Source organism: Crocuta crocuta, unplaced genomic scaffold, assembly GCF_008692635.1.
Source record: "Crocuta crocuta isolate KB4526 unplaced genomic scaffold, BGI_CrCroc_1.0 scaffold6, whole genome shotgun sequence".
Taxonomy (NCBI): domain Eukaryota; kingdom Metazoa; phylum Chordata; class Mammalia; order Carnivora; family Hyaenidae; genus Crocuta; species Crocuta crocuta.
In genome coordinates this window covers 5145559-5166531 of record NW_027531917.1, presented here as the reverse complement: position 1 = coordinate 5166531, position 20973 = coordinate 5145559, and the positions used below count along the sequence as shown (strand labels likewise).

General features: G+C 37.8%; 1 protein-coding gene across 3 annotated transcripts in view; it reads left to right on the top strand.

Annotated features, from left to right (window-relative positions):
• The window catches only part of LOC144240513 (ephrin type-A receptor 6), an 877144-nt gene that overhangs the window by 841256 nt on the left and 14915 nt on the right, over positions 1-20973 (top strand). For all 3 annotated transcript variants that reach the window (XM_077774886.1, XM_077774885.1, XM_077774887.1), the window contains one exon: positions 5891-6040. In XM_077774886.1, the coding sequence (XP_077631012.1) occupies positions 5891-6040 (150 nt within the window). The remainder of the gene's footprint in view (positions 1-5890; positions 6041-20973) is intronic.

Here is a 20973-nt window from a genome sequence, read left to right as displayed (position 1 = left end):
TTAAGAGAAAGAAGAATATCCCCCAAGTGAGGATTTTCTGGGTAACTAGTGTGTCAGAGATCTTTTTGTGATTTGCTATGACTTCTCAGGACACCATACTGAATTAAGGCAGAAGACCTCAGGGTGCTGATTCCTCCACCATTGTTCTCCAAACCAGACCACCTTTGCTACAGGTAATCCCACTGACAAGAAATTTTATTTTATTTTACTTTTTATTTTTAACATTTATTTATTTTTGAGAGACACAGATAGAACACAAGTGGGGGAGAGGCAAAGACAGAGGGAGATAGAATCTGAAGCAGGCTCCAAGCTCTCTGCTGTTACTACAGAGCCTGACGTGGGGCTCGAACACGTGAACTGTGAGATCATGACCTGACGCGAAGTCAGATGCTTAACTAACTGAGCCACCCAGATGCCCCACGAAATCTTAAAGTAAAATGATCTTTCAATAAACAAATTAATGCCCCTTTATCTGACATCAGTAAGAATTCATATAATGAATTTTCGAAATAACCAGTAGATGTTCATTAAGAGTATTTTAGAGGCACCTGGGTGGCTCAGTCGGTTAAGTGTCCGACTTCAGCTCAGGTCATGATCTCACAGTTCGTGGGCTCGAGCCTGGCATCAGGCTCTGTGCTGACAGCTCAGAGCCTGCAGCCTGCTTCAGATTCTGTGTATCCCTCTCTCTCTGACCCTCCCCTGCTCACACTGTCTCTCTCTCTCTCTCAGAAATAATTAAAACATTTAAAAAAAAATTTTAAAAAGAGTATATTAACCATTAAAAGTAAAAAACAAAAGTGAAAAAAGTTTATGTCCTGGTTCCATGTCTTTCTAATACGTATTTTTATACTCTTACTTTCTTAAACTAAAAGTGAATAACTTATTTTAAATCTTCCTTACTAATCAGGATGATCACTGTGACCATTAATTATTGCCCTAGGATGTGACTCAAGAGTGTGCTTATCTCCTCTACTGTCTGTCATCAGGCTATCTGTTTATGTGGACCAGGTACCAACTCATACAGCCTGTCTAATTCCAATTTAATGGTAGCCAAGAAACTGTAGGCAAATAATTAAAACTCATTGTAATTTTTCATTCTATGATCATTAATTCAAATCCCCTCATTTTGCAGATCTGAAATATAAGACTTAGAGTTAAGACCTGCCCGAAGTACACAATGGATTGTAGAAAAGTTTCATCTCAGTTAGAATGTGCAGCCCATAAAGAAAAATAGTTAAAATTGTCATTGGAAATTCCTTAATCTGTAAGCATAGTACATATGTTTTCTGTAGCATAATTCTTATACTGATTGAAGTTTGGGTACTACAGAGATAGACTAACGAAAATAAGAAAAAGAACATCTGCAGGCTAATCGTTGTCTATTCAAACCATTTGCCTTTAAGATAACCATCAAATCCAGTGAATGAGAAATGGAGAGAGACTTAAATGTTCTTGTTTCTCAGAAGTTTTCTATTCAGTTTCAGCCTTTGTAAGCCTTTGTAAATTTATTATATTTCAATTGACTGTCTCCTCCACTGATGATTAGTGGATTAGGTTCTAAAACTCAGATATTAAATATAGTTATAATGCAATTCCTCTCAGGAGGTATGGAGTTTACATGTATACAAGGTTCCTGGTTGCTTCTTCAGCACTTTTTCTACTATAATCCCACGTTAGACACTAAACTCTGAATATGACTTATAAAGCAGAGAAAAGATTTGCTAACAACCTTTTCAGTAGTGATCCAGATCCAGTTTGCTTACTTCTTGTTTCTCCTTTGTTCCCTAAGTGATTAAGCTTGCTGCATAAGGGAGGTACTAGGAAGTAAGAAGTCTTTTGAGTTACATCCAGTCATTTTGATTAGCATCATTGGTAACTTTTTTTTTTCCTCATAAACATATGGTAAAGCAATATGTAATGTTCCAAAGATTATGATTTCACATCTAAAGTACTATTTGTTCATTCCTGAAACCTGAAACAAACATCTGGTGGTTAATGCTTTGAGAAAAAAGTAACTTAGTACATTACCTCTATGATTCAAGATCATAGGCAAAAATAAGTAGCTGGGATTAAGCCACAAATGTTTGTTGGTACATTCAATTTTTTAAAAAGGCAGAGGGGGGAGAACTAAGCTTCTTTGTGTCCTCTAAAGTAGGAAAGGGGAGGGGCGCCTGGGTGGTGTAGTCGGTTAAGCGTCCGACTTTCGCTTAGGTCATGATCTCGCGGTTCGTGGGTTCGAGCCCCGCGTCGGGCTCTGTGCTGACTGCCAGCTCAGAGCCTGGAGCCTGTTTCAGTCTGTGACTCCCTCTCTCTCTGACCCTCCCCTGCTCACGCTGTCTCTCTCTCTCTCTCCTAGAAATAAAAAATAAAAAAAAATTAAAGTAGGAAAAGGGATAGAGTCCATGTGGTAGTCTTAAGGACCTCTTCCTTTCAGGTTTATCTTGCACTTAGAGATCAACTATATTCAGTCTGTATGCTGCCAGTAGGAAAAAAAAGATCTGAATACTTCTTTATCTCCATTCTATATATGCTCAGAATTATTGAAGTTTGTGCATACTCTCAGGTTCATGTTACCATGCATTTTTATTAATTAGAATTATATCCCCCACATTAAAACTTCTGTGATGATATTTCATCTTTCATATTTATTCTAGCTCACACTTCCCATTTCAAGATGACAACTGGAATAGAATTTGAAAGAAAGATTTACTGTCCATTTTGCAGTGTTGCTCATCTTAGATAAACATTTTTGGTTTTTCATGATGGGGGGGGAGGGTGGGTATCAGTCTGCTCTGGTTGCTGAGACAAAATACCAAGGACTGGGTGGCTCAAACAACAAAAATTTATTTTTCACAGTTTTGGAGGCTGGACATCCCAAATCTAAGTGTCAGCAGGTTTGTTTTCCTGAGGTCTCTCTCCTTGACTTCTAGATGGCCATCTTCTTGCTGTGTCCTCCCATGGCCTTTTCCTGGGCCTGCACACATCTGGCGTCTCGTCATCTTCTTCTAAGGACAGTGGTCATACTGGAGTAGGACCACCCTTATGACCTCATTTAACTTTTACCTCTTAAAAGGCCCTATCACCGAATAAATTCACGTTGGGGGCTGGGGCTTCAAAATGTGAATTTTGAGGAAACACAATTCAGTCTATAACAGACAGCAATGCTATTAATCAAACAGTCTATAATATCTTCTCCTTGAGGAAAAAAAACAAACTCCTAGGAAAGGGATAAAGTTGTCATATTTTATATGTGATATCAGCTTATGTGAAATATAAATTTGCATATGAATCATTTATAAGTGAATGCACCTAGGGGCACCTGGGCAGCTCAGTCAGTCAGGCGTTCGACTTTGGTACAGATCATGATCTTATAGTTCGTAAGTTCGAGCCCCGCTTCGGGCTCTGTGCTGAGAGCTCAGAGCCTGGAGTCTGCGTTAGATTCTGTGTCTCCCTCTCTCTCTGACCCTCCCCAGCTCACACTCTGTCTCTTTCTCTTACAAAAATAAATAAGCATCAAAAAAAAAAAAAAGTGAATGCACCTAAAATAAGCCTTAACTACATTTTTTGGGGGCCTGTCTTAATAGATAACTCACAAAGATTTAGCAAAGGAGCAGGTCCAGCAGACTTCTACGTATTGTTTGCCAGAAAGACAAAGGAAGATTCAGAGTGAGAAATGTCAAATGAGACTGCTGCTCTTGCATCTGTTTTGAAGTCAGCTCTACAGATTCAGTCTCTATTCTCTGGAAATGTTGCTTCCATATTCGAAACAAGCCTGAGCCTGACTTAAGTGTCTTTGAGATGCAGAGCCATGAGACCCAAACATGCCATAAAACAAAGGCTGCTGTTAGTGCTGGTGCACAAACACAAGTCGGAGTGTCCTTGTCCCCTCACGAAGTACAGACCACACTAGTGTTTTTTTCACAACTCCTTTATGTGTTGGATCATTTACAGTATTTTCATTTCTGAATTTTTTTTAATGTTCTGTGATAGGGTTGCTTGGTTGACTAAATAAAAATATAGGATAGCCAGTTAACTTTTAATTGCAGATAAACCATGATTTTTTTTTATTATAAATGTCTCATGCAATGCTTGGACATACACACACAAAAATGTATTCCTTTATGAAGACATATTTAGACTAAAAAAAAAAAAAAGTATTTGTTATTTACCTGAAATTCAGATCTAACTGTGGGTCTTATGTTTTATCTGGCAATTCTACTTTGGGTTTAGAAATGAATCCTCCTCTTGCAACTCGCTTCCCCCACCCATCACCCTCCTCAGCTACTATCACCAACTTTGTAAATTTAATTTCCTGGCCTTAATTTGGTACTGCCAGTAAGCGTGAACACCCGAGGCTTCAGGCTTCTGGCTTCCTTCCATTATACTACTATGATATATGGTTGTAGATTCTCACTGTTAAAACACTAAAATTAGTTTGGTCCAACTCCCCCCCCGCCAAATGCTGAAGTATTTACATCTTCTTATCGATACCCCATAAGACTACTATGATAACATTAGTAGACATTATGTATTTAATAATCTCGAGAGGAATCTCTAAATCTCTAAACCCTGGGCTCAGTCTACTCATCTGTAAAGTCAGGGGATTGAATTCAAGGTATTATCCCCAAGGTTCCTTCAACATTTGCTTGCTATAGGTCTTTAAAATGAGGATTCCGTTAATGCTTTTATTTGCCTTGTGAAACCTAATTATTCCCCTTTCGGATGAATCTCTTTTCAAGTAAGTGCTTAGGTTACCAAAAAAGTGGTGTTTAGATTACTTACTCGATTAATGGCTTCACGTTTAAAGATGTTAGACCTAACTTCCTCAAGGGCCAAAGAATGCACCCACTATTGGATACCACCCCCACTCACCCTAACATCAGACTCTGAGCGCAGTGGGGAATCAGATGATGTGATCCTGGAATGATGATAATGATGAAACAATTCCGTCGAGATGCATCGTGTTAAAACCCTGTGTTGCCCGCAGAAGCCATCGCCGCTGTCCGGGCACAACTCGTTCTCTTCCGCCATCTAGTGGCGTCAGTGGCGCCCTCTTTCACTCAGCTTGCTGTTCAGCACCGCAAAGATTTCAGATTGTAAATCAAACGGATGAATTGTTTTATTCTTGTCATTACAGTAAAAAGGGATTTATAGGGTGTTTTGAGAGATAAAACGTAATAAATGTTGATAAAAAATAAGTATAACACATTAGTCGACTTTAATACCTGAACAATATAGATTAAATTCATGCAATTTCATCTCTTTAATATGTTAAAATGTTAACTTGAACACTGAAGAACAAGAATATGAACTAGCCTAAAGTGTTCTAAAGAAAGATTATCTTTCTCAGGTGCTCTTGTATGATTTTAAAGGATTTCTTAATTTAAAATACGTATAATCATAGATAAAAAGGAAGGAGAAAATTCTGATAAACATTGAATTACAGAGAATGTCTCAGTTCTGTATTTGACTGTTTATCTTCAATTAAGTTAGAATGTATTATCATTATTATTTATACATGTAATACAGTGTTTAATGAATGTTGAATGACATTTGGTGTTAACGTTCTATAATCCAGAACTTTCTTCAAATGACATGATAGTGAGTTTAATTGTGTGAATCTAAAGTGAAAATGGATTTCTCTAATGAATGAAGTAAAGTATTTCTGAAGTGTGACTTATTTCCCATTAAAGTCGTTTTTACTGGTTAATTACTATAGGGAAAATATTTCTGACATTTAATATTATTCTGGTTCTCTTACTTTTATTTAAAATGCCAATGCTATCATGCAGTATTTAGATCTTTCTAACAAAATCTGTTTAATTGGACTGCCACTTCATTTTTTAATATACTTGTGAGCCAGCTGAGAAATCTCCAATTTGTTTTCCAGGGTGGGAAAATTCCGATAAGGTGGACAGCCCCAGAAGCTATTGCCTATAGGAAATTCTCCTCGGCAAGTGACGCATGGAGTTATGGCATTGTCATGTGGGAGGTCATGTCCTACGGAGAGAGACCTTATTGGGAAATGTCTAATCAAGATGTAAGTGCCCCAGTAGTTAAACTGACATTTTTAAAGTATAAACACATTAGCACTGGGAGGAGATATGCTTTTGCCCTCACTCAAATTAGCCTTTATCTTCCTGAGAGCTGTTCAGGGTCTGTGGCTGAGTTTGAGAAGCTAAGTAACCTTTCACTCTGAGCTGTCCTTGGTGTCACAGGGGCCAGCTGATGGGCTTTGTCGTGTGAGTACCTGGTCCAAATCTTACATCTGAGACTTCTACACCCATTGCTTTAATACAGCAGGACTGTGCTAATGCAAAAGTCTTGATCTACAAGTAACAAAAAACAAAGAATAATGTTTACCATTCCTTTTTTCCTTAGGACAGTGTAATGTACCACTGTAAAGAGCAAATTAATTTAAACTAGATATTCCTTAGAAGAAAAAGAGCAAATATGTTCATGCAAAGTATTGTCAATATGACATTTGATATGGTTCTTTTGAGATATGTAACCCTTTATGCAATTTCTGTTGTTTCTATTTGACCTATAAAGATTACCTGGATGATTAATAATATTATATAACAGGAGAGTTAACACGTATTTGATCTCTATGACCTCCAAAGAGATAAAAACAGTAGTCAGAGAATGTAAGTACCCTGAAAATGCAAACAAGTGTACTGTCGGAACTAAAAATATATGTTAATTTCACACTTTTCCACCCCAGAATTTGGACTTTGTCCACTCACTTACCTTCCTCAAAGTATCTAATGCTTTCTGAAACAATGCTAATGGAAAATCACCTCTAATATGATCCTGAATGTTCACAGGTTTAAAAAAAAAAGAGAGAAAAAGATGGTGTAACTATAGAAAATCTCTAAACACACTCAGAGTAAAACTATTTTCACATCTCTTTGGTTTTTTCTAGTCAATTGCTTGGGCAGTCCCTCCATACGTCACACCTCATTACTCCATCCCAACCTCAAGTTGTCCAAGTATCTAAAGTACTCACCCAGCGTCAAACAAAGTTTTAATGCCAGGAATAGAGAACTCTGGGTTTTGGTTAGCTCCCTAGGGCTATCTCCCTGGCGATAGAGTGTTAACTTTTGAAGCTGCCTACTGACTCAGTGGAGAATGCCAGGTCTAGACACCTACATGGCAACAGGTTGTAGGTCATACACACTGTTCCGTCTTTGTCCTCCAGAGCACATCATGAAGAGAGCCCATGTGACTAGATCATGCAGAACGTCTGCCCTTAGGTATAGAGTGTGCTATAACAAGCAACCTCTGCTCCATTCCCCAAACTTAGACTTTGAGATCCAGGCCATTTGCCCAGAGAATAGTATTCTTCTGGGAATTTTATCCAAAGGACTTCATTGCTCTTCTCTGCCACCAGGCCCTGTGTGGGGCAACTTGTGACCTCCTCCCCAGTTCTTCTTAAAATTGAATATCAGGGGCACCTGGGGTGGCTCAGTCAGTTAAGCGTCTGACTTCAGTTCAGGCCACGGTCTCATAGTTCATAAGTTCAAGCCTCACGTTGGGCTCTCTGCTGCCAGCATAAAGCCCACTTTTGATCTTCTGTCCCCATCTCTCTCTGCCCCTCCCCTGCTCATTCTCTCTATCCTTCTCTCTCTCTCTCTCAAAATAAATAAACTTTAAAAAAATTGAATCTCAGAAGCAGAAATTTTCCCCCTTTGATCCCCAAAGGAATTCATTTTTTTAACCTGTTATCCAAGGTAATGGAAGCCCTGGATTCAGTCACCATAGTCCCTGCTCTACTCTAAGCCCAAAATAATGCTTGCCTACTTGTCCTACTTTCTCATGCCCAAAATAGGCCATTCAAACAAATCGCCAGAATAAAAAAATCCTTTTCCCAATGAATTACAGTCTTTACTGCACAGAAGAGCCCTCACTTCAAGTACCCTCTTTCATTAATACCCCACTTAGCTCTTAACCAGTCCCCCTAGCATGCTTCAAACAAAAACTGCTGAACTCATAGGGCTACAAACATTACAAATAATATACTCTCACTGGTAAAAAGTTCTTGAGCATTCACTGCTGACATATGTATATTTGTTTGCACATTATGTACCAGTAATATATTCATTTATTCATTAAAAAATACTTATTGGGTGCCTTTTTTTGTTCTAGGAACTAGAAATAGAACAGAGAACAAATGTTATTCCTGGAAGGAACCGAAAAGATTATCTAGTCCAACCCAAGTCCAACTGGCTTTTGAATCTGAGGCATACAGAAGCAACATGATTTCCTTAGAATCCTATAGTAAATGATTTAATGGTGATCTTAGAAGACATGCTCATAAACTTCTAGAATAAGCCATGGGCAAGGAAAAGAGAAGAAGAAATAACTGCTTCTTTTCCTGGTGGTTTGGTTTACAGTCCATGGAGCTCCCAATGTAGGACCGGTGATGTCTTGCCTCATGGAGCTTACATTCCAGCAGAAGGGAGATACACTGTGAACAAAGTACATAAGTGAAAGATACACTTTGGGGGAAAAACATGAAAAGAGGATAAAAAATGCTAGAGCACTGATTTTTGAATACATCATATATATTGCCAAATACATTCATAAAAGTCATTTCTATATGGTCATAAAAGTCATAATCAGTCTTTCTTATTAAATATAAGTAATCTTTCTTATATCAGGATAAGACCAACATAAAGAGAAGTTCCATTATTTTTCCTGCCCCCTGGCTTATCATCTTACCTGCTGGAGTGCACTGTGCCACCAATTTAGTAACCATATCTATTATGTAGACCATAATTTAACCATGAAAGTCACTTAATTTTCAAAGTGCCTCAGCCTTAAATACACTAAAAGGACTGGGTTAGATTGTTGTTAATGTCCCTTTTAGCAATAATAAGTTATGATTTTTATACTCTCTGAAGAAATTATCATACTTGTCTCAGCAAAGGAATGATTCAAATTGTTCTTTTCTGAGATTTAGGACATTCCAGAATCTCTTGGAGGTGCCAAGAATGAGATAGAACTTCCACAGAACAGAACAGATACAAATTTGAGATACCACACCACAAAACAGATTTATTTAGGAGAGCAGCCTCTGAGGGGAAAATGTCCAAATAAGTAATTTCCAACATAGACTATCATGTAAATCGTTCTTAATTGTTGCCTGGAGAGTTCCACACTGTTGTCAACCCTTCCCTTCCTGGATCTTGTCCAACAGCTTACCCAGCCATTCTGGCCATGCATATTGATGATTTGTGGCCAAGATGACCATTTAGTGAATGATTCTGTCTATTAAACCTCATTTGGCCACAAAGACTATATCTGGAACCAGGAGAAGCTGCTGCAGCCAGTAATAGACTCCTGACATTAAGGCCATTCTCCTTTGTTCATGATTGCCAATGCCACAGCACAAGGCTGAACCTGAATGTTCCCTTCACCCAGAGCTTGGCTGTTTTTTGAGGACCAGGTAGGAACTAAGCTTGCAATTTTCAAAGTCTTTGAGTGGTTACCAAAGAGTATTCAAACAAGAATCTAAAAATAGGAGGAGAATAAGAAATTGTGGGTGAGAGAAGGATTCAAACTCTTGAGGTCCTCAGATCAATACAAGACCAGGGGAAAGTGGTAAGAGCTAAAATCTTTTATGTATCTTGTGACTATTTTTTGCTTCTGCTGTAAAGAGTTGAAATTCTGTTTAGCTTAACATATTGGAAGTCAGCATATCTGTGACTGATCCTATAACCAGGATTTCTGTTTGGAAGCAGAAATAGCTTAATCAAAACTTTCTCACCTGCTCCTCTCCAAATACTGGTTGGTTATTTCCTATTTGTTCTGTATTTCTCACTTGTTTGGTCAAAGTATAGTCTTATGTTTGCCAAGGTGCATTTTAAATAAGGAAAGTAATATTTTAGAAAATAAAAATCTAACTATGTTCTGTTTGAATATTTTATATTTTTACTACATTTTGGTTAGTTTAAGCTTTGGGCTTAGTTAAATACAGAATGTTAACATGTTTTATGATTTTAAATGAGTTTAGGATATTTCAGATCTTTTTATAAAATAGTCCCTCTATACTGTAGACCCTGGCATATTTTATTACAATGAACAATTCTGAGTTTGTAGATTCTGTTTTACTGAATAATATGAGTCTCCCAAAGGTCAGTGGTATTGTACATTAGGGAAAGGAAATGAGAAAAAACAGAGTATACAAGATTAGTCCATAAAAGGCCTAACAAACATTACAGCAGGTGCCATCTGCTTAGCTATTCTGCAGTTACTTATTAAGCATGTGCCAGTCACTGGGCCAGGTGTGCATGTGGGATGGGGATGGAGAACTAGAAAACCCAGTCCCTACTCTCAAGGAACCCACAATGTAGATGAGAAAGTGAAGTTCTGACATTTGTAAATATCAGCCCTGTCCCTGAATAGAATATGCATTCCTCAGTAGTCATCATACTGCCTTCTTCTTTTTTGTTAGAAACAACACTGTGAATGGAACATAGTTTAAACACACACACATGCACACACACACACACACACACACACCAAAAAAGCATGCATACTCTATTCTTCAGCGTTCTTTTGATTTTAAATGAAAAAACCCCAACCCAAACTAACTTAATTAAAAAAAAATTTTTTTTTCATTCACAAGACTAAGATTTAGCGATGCTGAATCCTGGGACCATGCAGGATTTTTAGTGCTTCCCTAGGTCAGTGGACCTCATTTTCTCCTACTGCAAAGGTCCTCTTATATTCTTTACACTCCAGGGCTCAGCATTCCGCAGCAGAACGAAACCTTTTTCCTCTGTGAAAATTCATACAACAATTCCAGAGAAGACTCTGGTTGGCTCTGCAGGGTCCTGCCCAAACCTGGACCAAACCATGCCTGGAAAATTGATGCTGTGAGTGGCCATGCTAGCTTTATATACCAGCCTGTGCCTTTGGAGGTAGGCAGAGCACTGTGATTGGCAATTTCCACATAATCACATGCAGTGAAGGAGGAGGTCCCCAAAGGAAAGCAGTTGTACCTCCAGAGATAGACTGTTTTGTTCTTTTTTGGTATACATAGTTTTCAAGAGCTACTTTGTTTATTACGGTATCAAAGGGCATGGAAACATTAACATTGTGCATCACTATGTTCTAATGAGGGAGCTGGTATATTGCCAAGATCATGAGAGCTTTGGAGCAAGGTTTCTCAACCTCAGAACTGTTAACCAATTGACTGTTGTGCTGAGTAATTCTTTGTTGTAGGGGCTTGCTTTGCAGTGTCCTCAGCCTCTACTCACCTCTATTACTCTGGTTTCTAGGTAAGAGAACTAAAGCTTTCTAGAAAGTTTAAATAACTTACCCAAGGTTACTAGCTAGTTATTAGTAGAACTTAAGTTCAAGCCCCTTGCTTCCTCCAAAGTGCATGTGTTTTTTAATGGTTATTCATTTATTTTGAGAGAAGGAGCATGCACACAAGCAGGGAAGGGGCAGAGAGAGAGGGAAAAAGAGAATACCAAGCAGGTTCCATGCTGTCAGTGCAGAGCCCAACACAAGACTGGATCTCACAAACCATGAGATCGTACTGAGCTGAAATAAAGTTGGACACCCAACCGACTGAGCCACCAAGGTGCCCCCAAAGTGTGTGCTTTTACCCTCTAAACTATACTGTGGAAGTCTAATTTTCAAAGTAATCTCTATACCACACAAGTTCTACATAATGAAACCAAAGCATGTTTAATTACGTGGGCCACTCTGTCATACGAGAAGGGGTTTCATTATTTTCTATTAGCAAAAGAATGCAGATTGATTCGCTGTTTCTTGGAATTATAAATCTTTTCTGTAGTGTTCTGGGTCTTGATATTAAAAATTTATGAAATGTACCATTTTTATAACATTTCTCAAAAATATATACAGCAGTAGCTTAAAATCAAATTCTAATGATGGACAAATTTAGCCTACTCCCAGCAATGTGTCACAGGTGTATTGAAGGTGTTCAGCTCCTTACTGTGTTCTAGCTTTTTGTTTTGTTTTTAAGGTACTGCTGGGTCATGTTTTATGTTGTTTTCATTCAAGTTGAAAATAATTGTTTATTATACAGTGGGAGTACAATGTAATGCTAGGAGCTATGCAAGTTCCAAAGATGACATCAAGGGCACTGCAGTTCTCCCAACACTTACACTGTGTAGTGTGCTTAACAGAAGAAAATGGAAGGCAAACATGAACAGCAGGAAACACTGAATAACCAAATCCCCACAGAGCTCGTATGTAGGGGAAAGAACTAACACCACAAAAATGAGAGGTGACTTGGCTCAAACTAATGATCTGAACACAAGACCAGAGTCTTGGGTTTGGTTTGGTTTGGTTTATAGTGTTTTCCTTGACATAATGCTGTAAAAAAAAAAAAAAAAAAAAAAAAGTCTCCTTCAAACAACTTGAAATCCAAGTGTCTCCTGGGTATGGTATCACTTAGACATATGCTACTAAGCTAGTTCAGTTTCCCAGAAAGAGAACTAGTATCAGGGATCATCTCATTTGAAGCTTACAAGGAAACATAATGCTGTCTCAGTGTTTCTGTGGGGTTTTATTCCCTTCAGTTTTCAAAGTCTTTATGTAATAATGAGTTTTTCTTTAGATTGCTTTCTGAATCTTACCTAAAGAAACAAAATTGGAGTTTATCTCCAGGGTTTTCTTTTTATAGTTGATGTGGTTGAAAAGAACCTTTTGACCTTATCTGAATTGATTCCTTTTTTCAAAATTTATGAAGGAAGAAAATAACCTTTTACCATATTTCTTGTTTGTCCTCATAATTCTTTAACCTTTTCAATTATACGTCAATGTTTCAGCCAAGAATGGTGGATGTGTAGAATCCACTTACCTAGAAATGCAGTACGATTTTATGACTCAGAGAGTCCGGTCACTTCCAATATTTGTCCCTGATTAGATTTTCCAAGCTCTTCTTTATTATGTAATGGTCCTTGTGTAATGATCTGTGTAAGATACAGGAAATTGCTAAAGGCCCATTCCCATTATTTCAACTTTTCCATGTTACTGAAGGAATTTTTACATTTCTTTGAGTATGTACTCTACCAAGGTAATTGTCAAAATGGCCTTCCTTTTCTCAAGTTTTCAATAATTCCTACTATTGGTACATAGGCAATAGCAACATTTTAATTAAAGTCATACTAATTACACCAGCATGATGCATGTCTGCTACAGAGGCAAGAATAATAGCAGATATTATGAAAGGCAATCAATCACCATTGTAAATAATTCAAATGGTAAAGTTCCAAGTAGAGGAAACCAATAACCAATATACTACTACCACGGTGTAATCAAGGGAAACTTTTCTAACCAAACAACCACAAAGGTGAAAAATGTATACATGCCAGTAATGTTTTCATAAAAAATTAATTATACCTTGAATATATTTATATATGAAAATATATTTACAATCTTTAGCTCTCAAAATTTGTATTACATCTTTTGCTCTCTTTGCAGCATTTACAAAGAGGACATTTAAAAAATTTTTTTTTAATGGTTTTATTTATTTCTAGGAGAGAGAGAGAGACAGCGTGAGAAGGGGAGGGTCAGAGAGAGAGGGAGTCACAGACTGAAACAGGCTCCAGGCTCTGAGCTGGCAGTCAGCACAGAGCCCGATGCGGGGCTCGAACCCACAAACCGCGAGATCATGACCTAAGTGAAAGTCGGACGCTTAACCGACTAAGCCACCCAGGCGCCCCATAAAGAGGACATTTTAAAAATCTCCCTTTTCTTTGTACTCATAAATTATTTTTCCATAGCTTCTTAGTCTTAGTTTATCAGGACAGGCTCTGGCCCTATCTGGAGCTTTGTCTACCTGCATTTGGAACTCTGTGAGCAATAGACCTTTCGATGAAGGCCAAATCTAGAGGTAGAGGTTACAGAAACTCAAGATGTAGAGATGTTACCAAAGGTCCTGTGGATTAAGACTGCAATTCCAGTGACTCTAGAAGAAGATTTTTGAGCTGAAAGGTACTCTTGCAAGTACTAAATCCAGTTCTCTTTTCTTCCTTAATGAGGAGACAGAGACTTGCCCAACTACTGAGTTTGTTACTGACAGTTTAGGACTTTGATGCAGTTCAGGTGATGCCTTCACTAATACTCTTTCCATGACTTACAAACTGAAGCAGTGTTACATATAATGGGTTAGTTATCTGTCTTAACAAGCGTGACTTTCACTGTTAGGGGTAAAAGCTTTTCCAGGTGGCAAGTCTTACCATCAACAACCTTTCACCTTGGAGAGTTCTACGGTTCATATTGTTCTCCATTTTGTCCACTCATTCTACAGTCCAAAGGGACACTCTACATTTTATATATGTCCTTGACAATCTATGGTGACTTCCAAAAAGTAAGATTTGAGAACTGCCTCAAGTGTAGACTTTTAAGAAACTTTCCATCTTAAAGTTAATAAAGGAAATCTTGGGTTTCCACGCCCTCATGATCTACAAGTTACAATGAGCCTCTGAAAAAAAATTTTTTCTCCCTGTACCTTACTCATTCTCCACTCTATCTCCCTTTTTTCTTACTATACACTGAATTTCACTTGGGTCTTAACTGTCTTTCATTGAATTTTAAATCCTAGAGGTTGAAAAATATTGAAAAAGAAAATTATAAGATTAAAAATGTTATTTACTTATGACCACTTCTTTCCTTCTTTCTTTTTCTCTCCCATGTAGATGCAACCTTTATATTGCATATCAGGAAAATAGATTGTCAGGGTTTTCAGTATTATTGTATTACAAATCCAAAGTCCTAATATGGATAAGTAATCATTATCACAGAAAGTGAGTGTATACTGGGACCCTTTGCTTCACCTTCCTCCTTTTACCTAAAATTATAGGTTTTCCACAAAGCAATGATAAATATTTAGAGAGAAGATAAAAATAAAATCATTTCACATTCCTTTACTAGTATACATTTCAGTAGACTAAAATTTTGAGACAGTTTCTTTTAAAAGAAAGTATGAATAACTAAATTCAGTGTGCCTCTTTTTGGAGGTACTCAGCAGTTTTATAAAGCAAAAATGTGATTCCCTGCACAACCCGAGTGGTCCTTGTTCAATGGTATTGTTCAGGGATGTCTCAGCATCTTCATATTGACTGTCTACTTTTTGTTTGCCTGGTTTAATAAAAGGTGCACCTTGCCTGCTTTGATTCAGAAACTGTCAACACAATTGGAAAACTCATCAGATTCAGCAAGAACAGAACAGTCTGCTACGTGCCCCAACAGAGTCTTATGTTGATTCTAGGCTGCTAAAAATTGCAGTGTCGATGACAAGGAACCAGTACGGTCTATTTAGAATAACCAGCCAGGTTTTAGATAATAAATTCTGACAGAATCTAATTCCTTCTACCTCTGCATGGAAATTATTACTGGAGTCATTTCCATATTTTTTCACCTTATTTTAATTTTCTTTTTGCATTTTTAAATAAGGGTTTAACCTTGTATAATTCTTCTCCAAAGGATGACAGCCTACAACTATCATAAACCAAACTGTTACAAAATTCTCTCTAGCTAATCATCACCCCTTCATATCCTAACACAACAAACCTCAATTAGTCTTCTAGACAAAGCACCCCATATGCTTCTGCTTCTTTGTCAGTCCTCAACTAAGGAATCAGAAAACACCTATAAAACAAAACTACTCACAAAAGACATGTTCATGAAGATAAAGGTTAATATAGGTTTTCTCAAGCTGCCTATAAAGTACAGTTTTCATAGATCACATATGTGACAATTGAAGCCCTATTTTTTTACTTCACAAGGCATTTTGCTGGATGCTGGAAACCTATGGGAAAAAGAAACAGTTGCTGCTCTTGAGGGGCTCAGCTCACCCAGCTGAAAGAGCACAAATGTTTTGTGGTGGCCAGAGCAAAGGTCTGGATGTAGCCAGAGGTGGGGACTGGAAGCCAGGCTTCTGCAGAATTTCAAATATGGGAGGGATGGGATCACAGCTCTACAGTCAGGATTGCTTTGCATGTGCTGTAGGAGATGATTGGAGAAGGGAAAGGAAGACAAGGAGACCAGTTAGGAGGCTGTTACCAAAATGGGGAAGAAAGCATTTGGAGGGAGAATTTAAAATGGAGCAGGTTTGGAATATATGAAGGTAGAATCAGCATGACTTAAGATACTTTTGAGTATCAGGGAAGAGGGATCCTCATGACTCCTTAATCCCTGCCTTGAGTCACGAGAAGAATGGAGGTACCCTTTGTAAAGGACAGGAATCCCAAAGGAGGAATGGGATAGGTTTTGAACAAAATAAGTCTAAGACATCTGTATGACAACCTAATGAAGTTTTGTGTCGTGTAGGCGGCAGACCTGAAACCCTGCAGAGAAAGCTGAGCATGCGCTATGGCTGTGGCAGGCATGCACACATAGCTGAGAGTGCTGCCTGGTGGGCTCAAGAGCGTGAGAGAGGCTCAGGACCGCCTTCTGGCGGAATAAGTCAGGGATGTGGCTCAAGAGTCAGGACAAATGTTCTCTACCACTACCGTGATTCAAAGGCTATCAAGATGATCAGTCCATTTTTCAGGGAATTATTAGCCATGCAATACTGACCCAATCTATTTATCAACTTGAGCTTCAGTTTTCTTGCCTATAAAATATGCATAACCATACTCACATAATATGGTAATTTGAGACATAAATAAAGTGAGCTATGTTAAAACACCTAGTCCAGAGCTAGGCACATAATAAGCTCACAGTACCATATATGTTACTTGAATTTGAAACCAGAAGGCTCATAGGAAATGATGCTCATCAGTGCCCAGTCCCAAAATTGTTTCTTTTCCCATGCCCTCTGTCTTATCCAGTTGACCAAGCCAAAAACCTGTCCTGCCACATCTAATCTTAACCCTATCATGTGTTCCTGTCAAATCAGTCCACTTTTGTACACCATGGCCTCGGCCTCCACTAAGGCCATCCTGATCTCTCTCCTGGATCAGTACAAGACCCCCTCCTGGCATCCTGCCCCTCCCCCACCTCTGGCATACTCTCCACTGCAACCAGAGTGAGCTCTCCAAAGGCAAATCTGGTGTCATTTACTTGCTAAAACCCTAAACCCTTTGCAAAAAGTTGTTTGTAGCATACAAAATCATTCATGATCCAAGAAATATAATTTTTCCTAACCTTTCAGACTCAAATCTCACCATGCCTCTCTTTGAAGACTCTAGTCTAGCTGAACAAATCTACTTTCCTTCCCTGATCAGATCACATCTCCCTTCAGCCTGACCAGTTGACTCTACTGCCTTATACATGTCCTGTAAAATCCAGCTCATCTCCTCTGAGAAGCCTTCCCAAGGCTGGTTTAGGCATTCCTTCCATAAGCTGCCATAACTGCCTGTTCTACTGGTGTTTACTGTATTCAAATTTCCCAGTCTTCTTCACTAGAATATAGGTTTCCTAAAGACAGGTATTTTTTACTTATTTGTTACGTCTTATAGACAGTATGCTCAATTGTACTATATGTATATCTTTGGATGAATAAATGTAAAAATCTTTTAGAAAGATGTTGCTGTCTTTTAACCATTTGTGGATCATATTGCTTAATCTTTGGCTCCCTCAAAGCCAGAACTTTTAGGTGTGCAGTCTTAGGCAAGTCAAACCTCTCTATGTTTACATTCCTTATCTGTAAGGTAGGGATAATGAAAGTACCTACCTTGTAGGGTTATTGTGAAGATTATAAGAGTTGATATGTGTAAATCATTTAGAACTGGCACCTGGAAGTATCCAAGAGCTCTCATTTACTGTTAGGTGTTATTGTCACTACTGTTACTGTTGTTATTACTATTATCCTATAAGGACCCTTCATGTTTGACACATGACATGAACCAGGCCTCAACAGATTTCACAAGATCACAAGTTAAAGAATTGAGGAAACTTAAAAGTCAGAGGTCACCAAGAAGAAAAGTCATGAATTCCCGATCCTCCCACTCTCCCAACAGAAAAGCATGCTAGGGCCAGACACAGTCCTGAACTCATATGGATAAAGGTTCCAGATGACGGACCATACTTGCTTGTCACTCTCTCCTTTCATAGGACAATTACGAGAGCAATTTTGTCTAAAGAGAATATGAACAGCCTGCTTGGCACCAAGCAGTGTGGTATTGGGTATTAACTGTTTATGAGAGTTGTCTAGGAGAGTCAACTAAGGACCTTGAAGCCACTGGAAAATAGTAACCTCTCTAGCCAGGAGGAAGAAGCCACCAGTCTTACAGAATGCTGAGTCTGAATCCTATCCTTCTTTCCTGGAGAAAAGCTGGCCCTAGTGTCACTGGCTTCTGTCCAAGCAAGCCAAAGGGAGATCATGAGGTCATTTTGGAGAATGCTGCTTCATGCACCAATTTTTATTAATACTTCCTTCAGAGGGGACTTGAAATGCTGTCATATTCGTACTCTGAATCCATCTTGGGTAGCTTGAAACTTTGGGTTTTCTAAGAATCTGCTATTTTATCAAAACAAATCCAAAAATTTTTTCTAATAGCTTTGGTTTTGTTCAATAACATTTATTAATGTGTCAGGCACCATACTAAATGATGAGAATGTAAAATCTACAGACATAATTCCTGCTTTCAACTATGTATAGCCTTAGAGGAAAAGCAGATGAATGGTTACAATACAATGTAATAGAAGCGATAATAGAAATGTGTGCAAGACTCAGAAGCATTCAGAAATGACTCTGTTCAACCTGAGATAACATTTTGCAAACTGTGAAGTAAATATGTGTTTGATTTACCCAGAATATAAAATTTGGGATCCAAATAAAAGCACCCAAGTCCAATTGCCAGGTGCCATGACAAAAAGTAACATGGCAATCACTCCTAAAATTGCGTTAGTTGATATAAAATTGGAAAGAAAGATGTTATCATGAGAACTGAAGACATTTCTGAGGAATGGTCAGAGGAAAAGTTTGGAAGCTAAAGGAACTAGATTTATATGCTAGCTCTGCCATCTATGCTGTGTGAATTTAGGCAATTTTCCTAACGTCTCTAAGTCTAAATTTTTTTCACGTAAGAATTAGGATAATATGGGGCACCTGGCTGGCTTAGTCAGTAGAGTGTGTGACTCTTGAGTCAGGATTTTGAGCCCCACATTGGGTGTAGAAATTACTTAAATAAATAAGACTTTAAAAATAATAATAATAGAGATAATAATAACTACTATACTGAATTATTTTAAGCAGTCAATGAAAATGCAAATCACCTAACGCATGATGAATACTCAATAAAAGCAGCTAATACTTTTTTTTTCTCAAAGTGTAGCCTTACTTGTCATCTATTTTATTCTATGCACTTAAAATTAGGTAACTGTGGTCAATCAACAAGACAGCTCTCCTAGGGTAGGATTTTAAAGTCTTTTTATAATGGAATTCTATCCTATTTTTCTTTCTTTCTTTCTTTCTTTCTTTCTTTCTTTCTTTCTTTCTTTCTTTCTTTTCTTTTCTCAAGTTAGTTAGCATACGGTGTAGTCTTGGCCTCAGGAGTAGAATCCAATAATTCATCTTTTACATATGACACCCAGTGCTCTTCCCAAAAAGTGCCCTCCTTAATGCCCATCACCCATTTAACCCACCCCCGACCCTCTAACCTCCATCAACCCTCAGTTTGTTCTCTGTATTTAAGANAGAATCATTTGGTTTGCCTCCCTGTCTGTTTTTATCTTATTCTTTCTTCCCTTCCCCTATCTTCATCTGTAAAGTTTCTCAAATTCCACATGAAGCCATATGATATCTGCCTTTCTCTGACTGACTTATTTTGCTTAGCATAATACCTTTCAGTTTCATCCACATTGTTGCAAGATTTCATTCTTTTTCATCACCAAGTAATATTCAATTGTGTGTGTGTGTGTGTGTGTGTGTGTGTGTAAATATATCCCATCTTCTTAATCCATTCATCAATTGATGGACATTTGGGCTCTTTCCATAATTTGGCTATTGTTGATAGTGCTGCTATAAACATCGGGGTGCATGTGCCCCTTCAAATCAGCATTTTCATATCCTTTTCTATCCTATTTTTCTTAGTTACTTTTCAAAACTCTCCACAGTAGTTTTGATATGTGCAAGCATTTTTACACACATCCTATTTTATACTAAAATGTGTTGCAAAATATCTTAAAACCCAAGCCTAGTCAGTAGCAAAAATAATCAGAAAACAGTTTAAAAAAAAAAAGTTCTGTTCAATAGTGGGATAAAATGAATACAAAAACACTATTATTCTGATGGGTTAAAATGTTCTGGTCACAAAGACACTGATGGAGTTATGAGAAATCCCCTATTACAAAAAAGCTGACGCGTGGCAGCTAAGAAATTCTGAAAGGCATATTATTTCTCCTTTTTTACAAACTGCCTCTAGCATAAATTATGTATATTTCAGAGTCCTGTCCAATAGTGTCCATCAAAAAAGAAATTAAGATATATTTTTACAAATTCAAGAAATCATGTAGCTATTGCTATAGTAAAGAGAGGTCTTTTGTTAAAAGTATTAGCACTTGCATTTTTGTATTTCTATGTTGATGAAGAGGAGGGATGAGGTTGAATTGTGCCTGTCTTTATCTATCAGTCTGTTCCTCAGTTTCCCACCTCAAACATTGGGAAGGAACCCTTTTCTTTGTCTTTCTTCCAGAGATGATATGAGAATAAAGAGTCACACGAATCCTTTGAACACTTCATAAAAAAAATAAGCTGTATAAATTCAGAGTCAATTATATGATATTATTAGGAAATTCTCAGGTGTGCTGTATCTGAAGTAGATGACAATCCTGCTTTATCTTCAATGCGATTTCCTAAGGGAAAAAAACTTTCTATCATCATGTTAATCTTAATTTTGACTTCTTCTAGAGATTCCTTTCACTAGAGCCACACTGTAAAGTAGCCATTAGCCACATGTGGCTACTTAAATAATTTTAATTAATTAAAATGAACTAAAACACACAATTCAGTTCCTCAGTATTATTAGCCACATTTCAAGT